Source organism: Gallinula chloropus (assembly GCF_964237585.1).
Source record: "Gallinula chloropus genome assembly, chromosome: 2".
NCBI lineage: Eukaryota > Metazoa > Chordata > Aves > Gruiformes > Rallidae > Gallinula > Gallinula chloropus.
Genome location: NC_140086.1, coordinates 47,172,491 through 47,191,448, shown reverse-complemented (window position 1 = coordinate 47,191,448; position 18,958 = coordinate 47,172,491). Strand labels below are relative to the sequence as shown.

The following is an 18,958-nucleotide window of genomic DNA, read 5'->3' as shown; positions in this document are numbered from 1 at the left end:
AACGAAGGTGGGCCATTGCTGCCTACACCTGGGGGAATGACATCTCAGTGCTCATGCAAATTTGTTTTATAAAGTGATCACTCAATGATCAGCAGCGGCAGGCAGCCGTAGGGAAGTGCCCTGTCTGTTGCCTCTGTGCTCAGCAGTTGCACGCCTTGGTAGTTGAACAGCATCACTGCCAGCTTCCTAACTTCTCCTCGAAAACAGGCGTTTTGCAAGGATGCTTTCCAGGGAGTCACCACAAATCACAGAATCCTAGAAGACACCGAGTTGGAAGGGACCCATGGGGATCATCGAGTCCAAGCCCGACGCTGGGTTTATTTCATTTTGACCTTTTGGAGGGTCTAAAAAATTGATGGTGACGCCTACCTCCTGCATACTCCGTCACCTCAATCCCTTCCCCATCCACAGCACTCGGGGAAATAACAGTCTGTTGGAAAAAAGAGGGGGGCTGCCCACGCCCCTTTCCCAGCACGACCCCCCAGGGGTCGCAGCCCCGGCGGTCAGAGGGGCCGCGCCGGATGAGCGCGCCCCGCGGTCCCCTCTCCGTGCCGGGGCGGTGTCGGTCGGCGCCCGGCGGGGTCTTCCCGCGGGCCGGGAGGGGCGCTGGGTGGTTCGGCGCTGGGCGGCGGTGCCATGGTGCCGGCAGCAGCCGCCCCATCCCCTCCTTCGAGTGCGCCGTGTGCCTGGAGGTGCTGCACCGCCCCGTGCGGACGCCCTGGGGACACGTGTAAGGGGCTTCCCGCTGCCCGGTCCCGGGATGTCTCCTGCCGGCAGAGGCAGGCGTGAGGGTCGGGGTGTGGGGCAGTGGGAGGAGTTTGAGGTGAAAACACCCGGGGAAAAGCCGAGGGGGTGGGGGAAGCCCGCTTTGAAATGAATAGACAGAGAGGAATCGGTTTTCATCAGTGATTTACTTACTGGTACGGGCACAGCAGTAGCACCGCGCCCGCCCGCCTCCGTAGGCGGTAGGCACAGGCAAAGCAGGTAAAGCAGCTCTGGAAACAGCCCCTTTGCGACTGAAATTACCTCGAGTTACTGAAATTACCTTAAATGAGTTGTGTCGTTTTCTCTGCTGTCTACAGAGGAGTTGTTTTCCCTGCCAAATACCTAGAAACACGCCTAGATTCGTCCCAGTTAAATCTGCTTAAAGGGTGTGCCAGAAAATCAGTTTTGGGATAGCTGCCTTAGGGTAAGGCTGGTTATTTCAGACCACTTTAAAATAAAAATCATTGCATAAAAACAGATGTTCTGGAGTGAACGTGTTCTTCTGGTTCACGTTCCAAGTGAGTATTTCTAAAGGTTGCCTTCACCACAAGTTTAATGTCAGCCATAATTGGAATAACACTCCTAATCTCAAACCTTACCCAGATGTAAGCATAGCATAAAGATCAGCACAAAGCGATGTATGCAGGTGTAAAATGCAAGAACAAACATAAAACACCTGCTAGTGACTCCCTTTACAAAAGTGGCACCTGGCACAAGCATCCTTCTAAGGATAATGGCAGTCATAAGTATGGCTTAAGATGTTGTTTTGGAACAATTTCTGGAAAATATAGTTCATAGCATGTTTCTAGACCCCTTCTCGGCCTCAGAAACTATATGCAACTTCCAGAGTTCCTTCTCAACAGAGAGCAAGCTAAAAAAAAGCTGCATCTTTTCTACTGTTCACCTGGGAAGGCTTGTTTTTATTATTTATTCCAAGTCACAGATCATGGAAAATGACATGCTCCTGAGCTGAGACGTACACGTGTGTGTATGTGTGTATGTATTTATGTATGTATGAGAAAAAATGCAACTCATCCTCAGTACCTTCAAGAACGAGTGTATTAGTTTTTGTTGGATGTGAGAAATGTTGTATGGTCTCCAGAGTCTTGAGACAATTATTTGGAGGGTAAAGAAAGGGAGGGGGAAAGTAGGACTTTAGCGATGACCAGGGTCAATATCCTGAGACGCTTAGGTCTTACTTCATCTACCTTCCCTGTTTTAAGTTTTGTTTATTTGTTCTCCCTGTTCAGGTACGGACTGAGCAAGTAAAGTAGAGTGATAGATTGGGTTGAGGGTGGAAGGTTTTTTTTCTTGCTGAACCTGAAATTCTTTCAAATAGTTTTTGTCCTCAAACCAATCACTGACTGATAACAAAAGACTGTGCATAATAGATGGGTTTAAGTGTTCTTTGCCAATCCCTGTATCCTTTATATCACCTTTATTTTAATTTTTTTTCTCCTCTCTGCTACTGACAGTTTTAGGGGGAGGGTGAACAAACTGGCAAAGGGTAATCAGATTTTATATTGTGTGACATTAACAGGGAAAAAGCTCTCAGACAGCACGTGTGAACCTTGCGCAGGGTTATTTATAGAAGACTCTTCTGTTTGTCAGGGAAACAAAGGAAACCTTTTCAACCCCCTCTAAAGTACAGGAATAATCTAAGATAAAACCTGCCCGAGGGCAAACCATGTGTAACAATTCCGAGTTTATCCTTGGCCACAGGGAGCCTGCTGGGTCTTGGCTGTGCTCGCTTTGCACTTTGTGTAATCATTTATACTTCTGTGAAGTAACTGCAAAATACCACCTTCTGTCTGACTTGGGCTTCGATTGTATTTTACATGGCTCAGTGGAGCTATAGTGAAGAAGTCTTCCGAAGAAGAGATTACATCTGAAATCCTCCTGTAGGTCGATCACAGGCTGCTAAGTGCCTTAGAAATGTTGTCGCAAGAACACACTGACAAGCTTGGCAAGTTGTTTTACAGTGGTTTAAAACGTTTTAGAGTGAGTTCCCGACTCCACTCTGCCAGAGTTACCATCTACATAGCAGAGCAGGCGGGGGGCAGTGTGGACCCCCTGGCTTAGCAGTTCAGGTGCAAAGGTTGGCAACTGGGAGAGCGGGTGGATTTACACTAAAATGCCCAACTGAATAGGAGTATCTGAGAGATACCTTATGCTGGGCTGGAGGGTTGAGAGAGGAGGCTGAAGGAAAGGCGAGGAACCTTCCACAGAGGTTAACATCCTGAATTGGCACAGGATGTGCCAGTGGTTTGAGTGACCTGCCGATCATGACTGCAGTGATTTGTGGGTTTAGGTGTCACTGGCTCCCGCTGCTTCTGCTGCAAGCTGTGAGGAACTGCAAGTAGAGGGGTGCAAGCACAACTTTATCGTAGAGGTGCAAGGACTTCCACCACCTCCTCGCCCTTACGTGTCTGCGCGCTCGCCCGTTGCTCGCAGCACAGCGTTGTGCTCGCTGGGGGCTGCAGTCTGCCACCACAGCTCCTTCTAGCCCCTGCAAAGCCAGAGGGGGGTCAGTCAGTCGTTGTGCATCCTTTCTTTTGTCAGTCCTTGCAGCCCCAGACTGTCACTCTTCCTCAGACACTACAGATCCCTATCTCGACGTGGTGGGGAGCAATAATCTAATGCAAAGAAAGGCGTCTCCCGAGCCATTAGTGCCGGGGCTTTGCAGTGGTGCTCAGACAGTGAAGGACAGTAATGTCTTGAATCTCTACAGGCAGATTCACCAACGCTTATCTGTCAAAAAGCTTTCAGAAGCAGCTGCAGAGAGCACTAATCCAATCTGCTTTTATTACTAAATTGGGAGAAGTGAAGTGGCTTGGACACTCAGAGAGGTAGATATGCTTTTACCCAGTCCAAACCCTGTGATGGCTAGAAAAACAAACCACTTATCACACCACAACCTAACACTTCCCCTGCTACTGTTGCCTAAAATTAATTCTCCAACTCCTGAATTCATGGTATATTGGAGAAATTCCCTCATCTTAACAACCTGGATTCTTGGCCATCCTACAGGAGCTGCATGGAGTATTATTCTGTGTATGGGCTCAGGAAGAGTGATAGTAAGATATCAGTGTGTATATTTGTGATGTTTTCCAGTAGTAACACACACCAAAAAAAAAAAAAAAAAAAGAAAAAGAGAGAGAGAAAGAGAAGAAAGAGGAGAAAGAGAGAAAAGAGAGAAAGAAAAAGAGAAAGAGAGAAATAAAGGAAGAGAGAGAGAATCTTTGCTGTGATGACACGTTTTGAAATCGTGGACTGCAGGCATTACCTGTCCCACTTGGGCAGTGTAGTGAATGGGTTAATATTTTGTTCATTGAAACAAAGTATGAATGACAGGAAAACACTTAGCTTCTAATATTAGTTCTAATATCAGGGAGGTTGCTGACTTATATCTCGAAACCCGTCACAACATCTGCTGACACATTTCGAAATCGGTCACCACATCTTAGTTTGTAAAAAATAACTGTGAGGAATTATGGACTAGGATATTGTTTATTAAGGCTTATGCCAGCAGCTACCAAAAATGTGCAATTGCTTATGCAAGCTACCAGACACTGCTTGTCCAGGATAAGGTAACAATTGCTTACACAAACTAAACCTGCTTGTCCAGGATAAGATAACCACAATTGCTTACACAAACTAAACCAGATACCGCTTGTACAAGATAACCAGATGTCCAGGAGCCACAGATAGGACAAAGGAGGAAGACTTCTTACTCCGGCCTCAAAGACCACCCAGAGGCAGAAAACAACCCCCTAACAACAACTGAAGCATACGCACAGTACCTCCACTACTTCATGAACACGGAAGTAAAAAATATATAAAAGGGGACTGTTTGAACTGATCAGCACGGCAGTTGGCAGAGCGCAGACTCTCCTGCCGTCCAGCGCTGTCTTTGCTCATATTCTACTTGCTATAATTAATAAAATTCTAATTGGATTATGATCCATTGTAGTCTCAATTTATAACAATCTGGTGCCGTGACTCGGATAAGGAACGGTGGGCTTCTGTCCTCGGGGAGGCGCCCCGCGGCAATCCGCGGCCCCGCGACCGACAGCCTACCTCAACCTTACCGACGAACCTAAATTCTAGGATAATGAGCAAAGGAGGAACCGGTAAAATCCCATAAAAATTCTGTGCACGGGAGTCCGGACGAAGACGCAGGACGCGTAAGTATATTGCGAAATTTTTCGCGGGTTTGCCGTTCGGGCGGGATTGGGTTTCCTGGATTATAACGAGTGAGAGGTTCGATATACTGAACCAAGTGAGTGTGGACTCTTAAGTACTGCGTTTCCCATCTCCCGCGAGGGACTGGGCCAGGAACAAAGGGAGCGAGTGAGTGTATGTTTGTGGATAATCCAGAAGATGGGGGTGAAGGGCAGCAAGCCTTCGACTCCCATGGGAAGGGTACCCACTGTACCTAAGAATACCCCTCTGGCATATATCTTAGACAATTGGAGATATTTACCTGGAACTCTAGGGAAAGATAAGCAAAAAATGATAGAATATTGTACTAAGATATGGGGAGGGAAGAAGATTTCTAAAAATGTCTTTTGGCCAGTCTATGGGTCAGAAGAGGATTGGGTAAGACAGCAATTAAACCTCTGGGTTAGTAATAAAAAACCCCTTAACCCGGAGGAGAGTCAGTATGCGGAAGTGTGGCTAGAAAAACCGGGAACTAGACTTTACCCACTGAATGAAGTAAAAATTAAACAAAAGAAAAAGAAAAAAGAGTTAGACGAAACCCTTCTAACCCCCCCTCCTTACATTCCTTCTCCTGCTCCCACAGCCCCTCCAGAGGTCCCCAGAGCGCCCACTCCCCCACCAGAGTCGGAACAAGGGTCTCCCCCTCCTCCTAGACGCGTGACTAGAAGTCAAAAAGAGGCAGCTCAGATATACCCTCTAAGGGAAATGCCCATGGGGGGACCTCAACCTGTGATTGGATATATTTCTGTACCCCTAAGCTCGGCTGACCTACGAGATTTTAAAAGAACCGAGATGGGAAACTTAATTGAGGACCCATTCGGAGTGGCAGAAAGATTAGATCAATTTTTGGGACCAAACCTTTATACTTGGGATGAGATGCAATCTATCCTTGGTCAATTATTTACTACCGAGGAAAGAGATATGATTAGACGAGCAGGAATGAGACTGTGGGATACTCAGCATGCCCAGGGACCCCAAGCAGATATTAAATGGCCACTCCAAAGACCTAATTGGAATAATCAGGATCCGATGCATAGAACTCATATGCAGGACCTGAGAACTATAGTAATTCAGGGGATTAAAGAAGCAGTACCCCGTGGCCAGAATATCAATAAAGCATTTAATGAAATGCAAAAGAAAGATGAGAGCCCTACTGAGTGGCTGGAACGACTGAGGAAAGCCCTTCAGCTGTACTCTGGGGTAAATCCAGACGACCCTTTAGGGCAAGCACTCCTCAAAACTCAGTTTGTAGCAAAATCATGGGAAGATATCAGAAAGAAAATTGAAAAGTTAGAAGACTGGCAAAATAGAGGGTTGGATGAATTATTGAGGGAAGCTCAGAAAGTCTACGTAAGGCGGGAAGAAGAGAGTAGCAAGCGACAAGTAAGAATGATGGTAGCAGCGGTCAGAGAGGATCGCAAAGAGCGGACTGGTGAACACAGATCCGCTGGAATAAAACAAGGGAACGTAGTAGTGAAGAAGGAACAGAGATGTTGTTTTTACTGTGGAAAGAGGGGACATATAAAGAAGAATTGCAGAGAAAGGATCAGGGATGAGGAAATATTGAAAACGGAATAGGAGAGTCAGGGGCTCTATATCTTAGGGGACCGGAGTCATCATGAGCCCTTGATAAAATTAAAGATAGGTCCCCATAAACAAGAGTTCACCTTTTTAGTAGACACTGGGGCTGAGAAATCGACTATTAGGCAAATACCTGAGGGATGTAAAGTTTCCCCTGAAAAGGTACAAGTAATTGGGGCAAAAGGAGAACCCTTTAAAGTAAGCAAAATCAAAAATGTAGTATTCGAAACTGAAAATAAATTTGGAATGGGTGAACTCTTGCTCGTCCCTGAAACAGAATTTAATCTGTTAGGACGAGACTTAATTGTTGAATTGCAATTAGAAATTAAAGTAAAGAATCAAGAGCTAACAGTGTCTGCTTATCCTTTGACCGTGGACGATCAAAAACAAATTAACCCCGATGTCTGGTACTCCCCAGACACAATAAGCAAACTGGAAATCCCACCGATTAAAATTCAAATTTCCGAACCCCACGTACCTGTGAGGGTAAGGCAATATCCCATATCCCTAGAGGGACGGAGAGGATTAAAACCAGAAATTGATCGATTGTTAGCACAAGGAATCTTAGAGCCTTGTATGTCACCCTTTAATACCCCCATTTTGCCTGTGAGGAAGCCAAATGGAAAATATCGGCTTGTACATGATTTAAGGGAAATAAACAAAAGAACTATCACCCGGTTCCCTGTAGTAGCAAATCCATACACACTGCTAAGCAAGCTAGGACCCCATAACTCCTGGTATAGTGTGATTGATTTAAAGGATGCCTTTTGGGCCTGTCCACTGGCAGAAGAATGCCGTGATTATTTTGCCTTTGAATGGGAGGACATAGAGACAGGTCGTAGACAGCAATTGAGATGGACCGTGCTCCCCCAGGGGTTTACTGAGTCCCCTAATCTGTTTGGACAGGCCCTGGAAGAGCTCTTAAAAGAATACCAGGTACAAACAGGAAACGTGCTGTTACAGTATGTAGATGATCTGCTAATAGCAGGGAATAATAAGGAAGATGTAAGAAAAGAAAGCATTCGGCTCCTAAACTTTCTTGCACAAAAAGGACTACGGGTATCACAAGAAAAGTTACAATTTGTGGAGGAAAAGGTGAAATATTTGGGGCACTATTTGTTTAATGGCAAGAAAATATTGGATCCAGAGCGCATTAAAGGAATTTTAGAATTACCTATGCCTGTCACTAAGAGGCAAATTCGGCAGGCATTAGGGCTATTTGGGTATTGTAGGCAATGGATAGAGAACTACAGCTTTAAAGTTAAATTTTTATATGAACAACTGTCTAAAGACAAAATACCCAAGTGGACCCCTCAGGATCAAGAGCAGTTTGCCAGTCTCAAAAGGGAGCTAAGTCAAGCACCAGTTTTAAGCCTCCCAGATTTAAAGCGGCCATTCCATTTATTCGTTAACATACATGAAGGAACGGCATTTGGAGTATTAACTCAGAAATGGGCTGGACAAAAGAAACCGGTGGCTTACTTATCAAAGCTGTTAGATCCTGTGAGCAGGGGTTGGCCAAGTTGTTTACAAATCATTGTTGCTGCTGCCTTATTACTTGAGGAAACAAATCGTATTACCTTTAATGGAGAAGTTGTCCTATATGCACCTCATAATATAAGGGGGGTGCTTCAACAAAAAGCAGAAAAATGGCTTACAGATAGCCGACTACTAAAGTATGAGGGAATACTCATAGAATCTCCAAAACTGTCCCTAAGGACTATCGGAGCGGTTAACCCCGCAGAATTTTTATACCCGGGGGAAAGTACTGAGCTAGTACATGATTGTTTTCAAACGATTGAACAGCAAACACGAATTCGACCAGATCTAGAAGAAGAGGAATTACAACATGGAGAAATAGTTTTTATAGATGGGTCATCTCGAATAATAGAAGGTAAACGATTGTCTGGATATGCCATCGTTAAGTTGGAAAAAGGTGAATTTAAGATAATAGAATCAGGCCCCCTGAGTGCCAGCTGGTCGGCTCAAGCCTGTGAACTGTATGCATTATGGAAAGCATTAGTGTCACTGAAGGGAAAGGATGGAACTATATATACAGACTCACGCTATGCGTTCGGAGTAGTACAAACCTTTGGGAAAATATGGGAGGAAAGAGGATTTATTAATTCACAGGGAAAAGAACTGATACACCCGGAATTAATTCGGCGAGTTCTGGGGGCGTTGAAAATGCCGAATAAAATAGCAGTTGTACATATAAAGGGACACCAGCGAGGTACAAGTTATCAAGTTAGAGGAAATAATGCAGCCGATATAGAAGCAAAACGAGTGGCAGGCAATTATAATACGATTTTAATTATGCAACAAGTACCTGTTAATAAAAATTTAAGTTTTGAATCTATAGAAAAGGAAAAACTAAAACAAATGGGAGCTAAGGAACAGGATGGTAAGTATATATTACCAGATGGAAGAGAAGTCTTGCCGAAGGGCATAGCACTCGAAATATTTTCAAAAATACACAGTAAAACACACTGGGGAACGCAGGCGTTAGTTGATCATTTCAGTCAACGGTTTGCCTGTATAGGTGTATATAACATAGCAAAAACAGTAACGGCAGCCTGTGAGACCTGTCAAAAGGTTAATCGAAACAACATGAGACAAAAACCTCTTGGAGGACGTTCCCCAGCATATAGACCTTTCTCACACATACAAGTGGATTTTACTGAACTACCCAGGGTAGGGCGTTACAAATATTTATTAGTAATGGTGGATCATTTAACACATTATGTTGAGGCTTTTCCCACCTCCAAAGCAACTGCTAACCAAGTTACTAAGGTATTACTTGAACACATTGTACCTCGATATGGAGTACCTGATGTAATCGACTCGGACAGAGGAACACATTTTGTGTCAAAAATTGTTAGAGATCTAACAGAAAACTTGGGTATTAAGTGGGAATACCATACTCCATGGCATCCACAAAGTTCGGGAAAAGTTGAAAGGATGAATGGAGAAATCAAAACTATTTTGACTAAATTAATGATAGAAACCAGATTATCATGGACTAAGTGCCTACCCATGGCACTATTAATTCTCAGAACCAGGCCCCGAGCAGATATAGGAATATCAGCGTTTGAAATGGTATATGGAATGTCCTATAGAATTGAAAGTCCACAAACAAATGTTTTAATTCGAGATCGTGTGATTAATGAATATGTTTCACAATTAGCAGAACATCGCAACAAACTTTGGGAACGTGGACTGATTGTGCAACGACCCCCGTTGGACTTAAAAATTCACAATTTTAAACCTGGGGACTGGATATTGGTTAAAACGTGGAAAGAAGAAACCCTAAAACCCCATTGGGAGGGACCTTATCTTGTTTTGCTTACAACAGAAACAGCTGTCCGGACTGCTGAGCGTGGATGGACTCATGCCAGTCGCATTAAAGGCCCAGTGACAAGACCCCACTGGAAAATAATCAGTACTCCAGGTGACACCAAGATAACCCTGAAAAGATAACGTGATGATAAAGACTTTATTTGATTATTTTGCTGCACTACCTTTTGGTATAAAGTGCATGTTGTCGTTTATATTTGCTATAATTATTTCTTTTTTGTCTATTACATCTGGAAAAACACAAAGTGTGCAAAAGGAAAACTGTTAGACCCATGCAACCACATAATATTGAATTTAGAGAATATGTTGATATAAGTAATACATGTACCTTTGACGTAAAAATTAAGTGTAATAATTAAAACTGTAATTGTTATCCATTTGCTTGTTTTAGGTGCAAGGTATGCCAAGATAAATGGTGGGCACACTGTGGATATGGATACCCGCCAATAGGGGTTTGTACACAGTGTTGGAAAATTCAAAGAACACTCACTGAGTGGAAACTAAAACAATTAGAGCTAACACAAGAAATTGTCCGAGAATCTCGTGAGTGGTGGGAAATTTTTACCAAAAGAATAAACCCTCAATATTATTGTTACCATTCCAACGAGCCAGTCCCCTTTGTAGCTGATATCTTGGCTATAAAGTGCAGAAGGGAAGTAATAACGGTGTCTTGTTTTGCCCCATTAGTTAAAGCTGCAAAGTGGGAAGCCTATATAAATAGGAAAAAAAAAAGCCCAGATCAGCTGTTCTCCTGAAGAATTCCCTTGCTGCCGAGAAGATGGTACCCCCCGTGGCTCGAAGCAACCGAGTCGACAGGCGAGGCAGAGGAGGAACAAACTGTGGAGAAAAGAACCAGAACAATGGGACGCAAAAACAGCAATGGCCGAACTTCCCCAGGACTGGTAAAAGTATACTTAAATTAGCCAAATTAACAGACACCCTTTTTCCTGGTATACCGTTAATCTTGTTATTAATAATAACTCAAGCAAATGGAAATCCTCATCAACCATTTAAGTGGGTCCTGCGTCACCTTTCCAGTGACAAGGCACTCCACAAAACTACCACACCGGGTAATCCATTTTTTGAATTTAAACTAAAGGACATATTTCCTTCACAACTAGGATTTCCCAAATTTGGTGATCAATCATTGTATCAAACTTATTGGTGTCCTGCTTCCAATCTGGGTAAAGGTTACTGTAACTACCCCGGGGTATGGATATTGTGGAAAATCCTTGACCTCATTATCAGAGGTAGTTTTACAAAATAGAAGAGGGATGGATATCCTTTTTCTACAACAAGGTGGGCTTTGTGCCGCTCTGGGAGAAGAATGCTGCTTCTATGTAGATCACACGGTTGTGGTATGAGATTCCATGACTGAGTTAAGGGAAGGGCTCGAAAAAAAAAAAAAAAAAAAAAAAAAAAAAAAAAAAAAAAAAAAAAAAAAAAAAAAAAGAGAGAGACTAATCAAAACTGGTACGAATCCTGGTTCGACTATTCTCCTTGGTTAACTACCCTTTTATCAACTATAGCAGGACCACTCATCCTGCTAATATTAGGTTTGACATTTGGACCATGTATCTTTAACAAACTAATTACCATTGTAAAAGGACGCTTAGAAGCAGCACATTTAATGCTTATTAGAACACAATATGAATCATCACCTGAAGAATCAGGCGACGAGAAATTAGAATGGGCCAAAAAGGAATTAAAAAAGGTTCAATGAACAAGAATAAAGAAAAAGAAAAAGGGGGGATTGTAGTGAATGGGTTAATATTTTGTTCATTGAAACAAAGTATGAATGACAGGAAAACACTTAGCTTCTAATATTAGTTCTAATATCAGGGAGGTTGCTGACTTATATCTTGAAACCCGTCACAACATCTGCTGACACATTTCGAAATCGGTCACCACATCTTAGTTTGTAAAAAATAACTGTGAGGAATTATGGACCAGGATATTGTTTATTAAGGCTTATGCCAGCAGCTACCAAAAATGTGCAATTGCTTATGCAAGCTACCAGACACTGCTTGTCCAGGATAAGGTAACAATTGCTTACACAAACTAAACCTGCTTGTCCAGGATAAGATAACCACAATTGCTTACACAAACTAAACCAGATACCGCTTGTACAAGATAACCAGATGTCCAGGAGCCACAGATAGGACAAAGGAGGAAGACTTCTTACTCCGGCCTCAAAGACCACCCAGAGGCAGAAAACAACCCCCTAACAACAACTGAAGCATACGCACAGTACCTCCACTACTTCATGAACACGGAAGTAAAAAATATATAAAAGGGGACTGTTTGAACTGATCAGCACGGCAGTTGGCAGAGCGCAGACTCTCCTGCCGTCCAGCGCTGTCTTTGCTCATATTCTACTTGCTATAATTAATAAAATTCTAATTGGATTATGATCCATTGTAGTCTCAATTTATAACAGGCAGGATTCCTCACTTCTGCTCTGGAATGGGCCACATACATTTCAGTGCTACCAGCATGCTCAGCTGGTCTGTTTTCAGTGCTCTGCTTAACACAAGCAGGGCTGCAGGAACAATACCTACAATTTTCTTAACATCATACCCTCAGAAGAACAAATGCTCTGCAATGTAATGCTGGGGATGTCATCTGGTGCAAAGTTTTGACTTTGCTATACCCTGCCTTATTTGAAGCAAGTTTTGGGGGAGATTATCACATATGGTTTTGTTTCTTTCTATGTATGGATTCTGTCATTCCTGTATTTCTGCAAGTTTAAAGAATAATGCGTGGGCATGCCCTTGCTGTGGTGCTTATCTTCCTTCTGAAGGAATTCCAGCTACTGCTATTGCCAGGAAGATGGAGAGCACATACTGAAATTGCACAGAATGGGAAACACAAGTTCACAGCCTTGAACACGTAACTGCTAAATAATTCCAGAGATGTATCCATGCATGGGAACTAACTGTATTAAGATTCCTTTTTACGGGCAAATAGAGAAACTCCACCAGCATGACAATGGAAGAATAAATTTTTGTGATTTATCAAGTTCCATATCTAAAAGAGCTCTAAAACACAGCTTGGTGCTGATGTAAATATTAAGCTCAAGCCAAACATTTGGAACCTGAAATTTCTTGATTCCCTACACTGGCTTTATCTGGAGAAACACCAAATCTTTTTTTTTTTTTTAACATATATTATGACTACCTAATTATCAAAATCCTGGCTACAGTTGCAAAAACAGGACAAAGCGAGAAAATGTTCTGATTTTTAATTTTTTTAAACACCCTGCCCCTTTTGGTAAACTTACCTAAACTGAGCTTTTTCCCTTAAGTCTTAATAATGCCTTTGAAACATCACTTACATGTGAAAGCAGTTTTAAATGCTGCTGTTTGAACTGGAACGTGTTAATCATGTTTCATCAAAACCAAGATACAGGGCAAAATCATAATAGGACTTTGTGGTGGAGGACAGAGTGTTTTCAGTAGGAAAAACAGTTAACCAAGATTGAATTAATGTACGTGTACTTGAAAACTCACATAAAACAAGTATTTTCTGCCACGTTGGTGAGTATTTACTCTGTGCCTCTTAATGAACACTCTTCAGCCCTGTTCTTCCCTTGTATTTTTATACCTGTGTTGGTTTGTGGGAGGAGAATGTACAGTTTAGATGTGACTCCCTCTTTTTGTTTCCTCCTGGCGTTTATAACATCTCTTGCCCTAACTACTGCAAAGCAATACCCTTAAATCTTGTCTAGCAGCAGCGGTGTGAAAGGGTCGTAAATGCAAACCAGCAAGCAAATGTGTGAACTTCAGAAAGACTGCTGTTTGCAGGGCTGTAGGGAATTACCGGGACCATAAGCTTAGGAAAAGCAGCAAAAAATGTTTCTCCGTTGTAAAGGCTCTTGGTTCTTTACCTTTTTGCTATGGATTCTCTATTTGCTGCAAAAATGAAAAGCATGGACTGCAACACCTTGATAGTAACAATAGCTAAATCTTGAATTTAATTTCAATATTTGTTAAAAACCTGGCTTTGTGGAAGGAACTCAGTTGTAACGGGTATGTTAAGGAGTGCTGAGCTCCATACAGCTTAGTTAGGCTTCTCAATAAGTATAGCTGAAGCACAGCTTTTTGCTGCTCAGTGGCAGAATGTAAATCACCTGCTTGTGGTTATCTGCAGGAGTTTAAGATCTTTCTTATGGCCACAGAAAGGATGGGCTCTGTTTCTTCCATAAAACCATATGTGAGGCCATTAAGATATGTTGAAAAGGCGAGCATGTTCAACACATCATAGCATCAAGATACCTCTGTATGGCATCTCTGATATTTGGCAGCCTACCCTTGGGCAACTGCTCCCGCAGTGTCTCAGTCATGCCAATGCATGGATTACTGCCTTAGTATAAACCTAATTTCATTTGCAGCTTCCACTCAGGGAGTGGAAACTGCCATCAAGTGACTGTGACATGAGCATGTTTCATTCTGCTGCATCTGCAGTCAGGGCGATGGCTTGTAGTGGAGCTGTGGCCCAGGCAGCTGGCGCAGGGTTATGTTCCATTTCTTCACCAAGGTTCACCCCAACTGGTCACTAATGCTTAAGGGTTAAGAATATCGAATAACCTGTAAGTAGGACTGATTCCTCTGCACTGTTTCTGTGCAAACAATACTTCAATGCCTCTCAACATGGCAACTTCATATCACTTCATATTCTTTCCTGTCCTAGAAAACACTTCACGACTGTGCTTCATCAGATTTGTGGTATGGAGGTTCTGAGTTGAAGGGAATAAGACAGCTAGTAGCAGCAGCAATATAAACTCCAACTTTTATCTTCAATGAGTCTCTAAAAAAGTTTTGCTCATGATTTCACTGAAGTCAGAATTGGGCCCTCAGCTTGGAATGTACATATAGTGGGTTGGTGGTGTTTTTTCGTTTTCACCATTAAAACCAGAGAAAGATGTGAACTAAGAGGGTCCCCCTCCCCAAACTAGAAATGCTTCCCTCTTGCCTCCCAAATTACATTCTAAAATGCTAAGGGACAACATAATTGGCATATAAAATAATTTGAAACCAATAATAATTCACTCAAATTCATTTCACCCTGATAAGCTGAATGTTATTATTACAATGCTGAACCAGTTACAAAAATGTTTAAGGAGCTTAGCAAACCAGTTACAAAAATATTTGAGGAACTGAGCTAGGAGTAGGAAATGTGTTTTCTTCCTTGGGTATAGCCATGATGTTGAAGTTAGTCTTTGAATTAGAAAATATTCCAAAAGTGATGTATTTTCATGAATGTGTCACGGTATAAAACCTAAGACCCCCCTTCTTCTCATGGCTTAGGTGTGTCTGAGTGAGATAAGAGCTCATTTAAGAACTTTTGAGATATATATAAGAATATGGACCTGTACAGGAGCTTGGAGATGCTGTAACAAGGTAAATCTTAGTAAAGTCAAGCGGGTAGAACAACTCTCATATGTTGGTGTTTTTTTAATTGGAACTTGTTTCTGTTTATAGAATTGAACATGAATCCTTTAGTAATATTTCAAAATCATAATACTCAAATAGTATTTAATTTGTGTGTATGACTACAAAATAATAGATTTTACTTCCCCTTACTATGATTTTGTTAAGATTTAGCTCCATGTGACCTGTTTTGTAGAAACAACTATTTTGACAAGCCAGCAGGTTTTGTTATTTTTTTTTGTTTACGTGCAAATAAAGCTCCTTCAAAATGTTGTTTCCAGAGTGAATAACACTAGTAATAATCTCAACTTAATGGTTCTCACCTAATAATTTTTTCTTTAGAAATGTTTTTTAATTAAGCAGACTGTCAGCTTTTCTTCCTTAAATACTTACAGTGCATAGAGAGAATATTTATATTTACAGAATATATGAGTGTCATATGTCAGAAATCCAAATTCTTTGTCCCTTTCATTCTCTTTCAGGGCAACACCTGTTAGAGCAATCAACAGGTATAGCAATTCTAGAATGACTGAGGTCTTGAAGTTGAATGGCCTTTGGTTTTGTCCATTAACCAGTAGGAACAATTTTGATAGCATTATTAAAATAAAATTTTTAATATATGTAGTTTAAAGTATCTATTTTCTTTGCTGCCTAAATTCCTAAATGACGTATTTTTCAGGTTGCTTGCACAGAAGAGCTATCTCTTCTGTTGTTTTGATTGCTCTTTTGTGATGCTCAGAAAAAACTGAAGGCTCGTCCACACGCAGCTGCAAACTTCATTAACCTGCAAACGGTGTTCCCACCGTGCAATAAGACCACAGTCTGTACTGAGAATGAAGCAGGAATCCCCTGTGAGAAAGTGTCAGTACTTAACGAGGGCTCCTGAGAGTTGGCACTTTGGTGACACAGGCTCCAAGTGTATCGCAGCAATTAAATGGTGCTTTTATCAAATGTGGTAGCGGTCGTGCTCTGTACTTTCATCCATTCTCCTCTGAGGTCATGGGTATGTTAAGACTTTTTCTGGATCGATATCCTGACAGGCTGGCACAGTTCTGTGCAGTGTTCTCTGCGTCCATTAGCAAGGCTGACCTTTTGCCCGCACAGCGTACGTCACACCCGGGCTACATGTCACACACCCATGCTGCATTTTAGCTGTGGGCAAAGCAGCTTCTAATGATACCTGGCTGAAGAAATGTGAATACTTCTGTTGCTTTCAGTACTAAGAACATATCAGTTCTCCACAGCCACCAACAATCTACTACCCCATATTCCCAGATATTCCTGTCCTTACTGCCAGCGTGACAGAGATGAGGATGAGCTAATGGGCCACTGTTTCGCTTACCATAGATCGGAAAGGAGAGCAGTGGTTAATGTGCATTAGTATATATTTTACTGAATTCACATGTTAAATTAATTCTAGCAAGCATTACTGATAGGAGAAAACGGACAATGGTAAAATATATTCAGTTGTTTAATTGTTTCTGACAGGAGAGGAAAAACTTACCCATGGTCATTCCCTCTCCCCTTCTCTCACAGAAAGGCATCATACTTATACATTTAAAATATTAGCACCCCTATCAGTGTGAGCGCTAGTAGGAGGACCAAAATGGTGTTGGAAGACTTACAAGTGAAACAAGAAAACAAGCATTATTAGGTTCAGTGACTTCCCTGCATTTAAATTCCTCATGTGCTATTTCTACTGACCTAAACTCAGGTCCATGGAGGCTGTAAGGTTGCACTGTGACCCTGTTTGTAGGATTGAGGTCCATAGTCTGAGCCTCAGATCCCAAGGAGCATAATTTACTTCCCTGATCAACATTTGCTGAGGCATTTCAGACTCCAATTCTCCCATCTTGCAGAAGGGGTGGTTTAGAGAGGTTGCAGACTGAAGGATTTGCAGACAAATCAACCCAGGTTCCTGTTTCCTGCAGTGGGTGGGATTTCGATTTCCTTCTACCAATTTTCACCACTTCAACCATGATCATATTAGTAAGTAACCCTATGAGTCTATAGGCTCTCTTTCTTTCACTCAGGGCAAATAGCTGTATTGTGTAGCTGTAGGGCAAAAAATAAGCCTTAAGACATAGAAAATTATTAAATCCTTTGCTCAGTTCATAATTGCATACACAAACTGATCCTGAGAGACTTGCAATATGCATTATACAGCCTTTGTTGCACGTTTCTTTGGAACCTAATGGAAAAAGTAATATTCAGAATTGTTTGTCTACAAATAATGTAAAAATTGTTTCACAAGGAAATGAAAATGTGATCTTTTAAGTCATACTGGTTTTGTAACCACTTTAGTTGGTTTCTAAACTATAGACACCATATCATGAAGACAAAGCAAAGAAAGGTGCACTTTGCTGTCTGCTACCGACATGCTGACCCTTCCCTTTCATTCTGAAACATCTTTGGTTTAACTGTTTCAGGATTTCAGGACTACCTGAATCAAGGTGTAGTTATTGCAACCTTGCTATTTCAACCTCGGAATAAGCACATTGGACTTTCAGTTCTAAAAAGGCATAGGATTTTTTTGTGTGTTCTATCGTTACCACAACATGTCATAAAGCTATTTTGAGTATACAAATGGTGTATTCACACACTGTATTCACACACGGTGTATTCCATGATAATCATCCCTTTGGCATGCGCAATGTTCTCATGACATTGCTTAGAGAAATACCTGTTGCACCAACTGCAGCCCCTGCATTAGGAAGAACCCACAGGTAGCAATTCAGCTTTGCTTTTGATAAAACCTTTTGGGCACTTCTGTAGTAGACACACAGATGAATTAATTTGTTATTGATGACCAGAGACATCCCGTATGTTTCTTGTAGCAGTTCATCATCAAAACAGGGGCTTGGATGATAAACAAATGGATTATTTGTTATTAGTTTACTGTTTGAATGATAAAACTGATACATTAATTGTTTGGATGATAAACTAATTTTGTTTTGAATAAAACAAGTGCTTTCATGTGTCTCTTCTCTTGTAGTTAGTAGAGGGGGGTATACTAACCATCAGATCTACACAGGTTGACAGTCCTGGAGATACTTGCAGGCATGAATTACACAGCAGGGATTAGCATAACTGACCGTTGATGGGACAGTGCGCTGTGCCCAGCAGTATTCCTCTTGCTCAGAGAATGCCATTTGGCTGTAGCAGATCTACTTACATCACATTTCTGGTTTTTTAAACTCTGATAATATTTTTTTCTGCAAGACCTCCAAGAGGAAAGTCGACCATTACCTTCCATTTGTTTATAGCGTTGTCCATTTTGCTGTTTAACACCTGTGAGAAATTCAAGCTATTTCAGCAGAAATTTTATAAGGCATCTTCAACTCAGGCATACACTCCATTAAGAAGATTACATAGTGAGCAATGGTATTTGCAAATTACTGAACTTGGTTTCTTTACCTGTGTCTTCTTCCACACCTTTTATGATTCAGAATTCATTAAAAGAACTGACCAGGTCACTGCACCATGAAGTCACAAAGTGTGACAGACCTGTACAGAAACAGCACAGTCTGCCACTCAGAGGTGCCAGCTCGTGGATTCTGTCCTCAGCTCTGTTTCCATGTAAGGGTGAGACAAGGGAA

At 41.9% G+C, this 18,958-nt stretch overlaps 1 protein-coding gene across 1 annotated transcript; it reads left to right on the top strand.

Moving 5' to 3' along the window:
- Positions 1-521: 521 nt before the first annotated feature.
- On the top strand, positions 522-18,721 carry RNF125 (ring finger protein 125; the record flags this gene model as incomplete). The annotated part of the gene is given in 7 exon segments (XM_084260609.1): positions 522-730; positions 12,648-12,774; positions 12,778-12,801; positions 15,237-15,286; positions 15,288-15,329; positions 16,635-16,725; positions 18,626-18,721. Coding segments are annotated over 7 exon segments (639 nt in total).
- Positions 18,722-18,958: the final 237 nt, after the last annotated feature.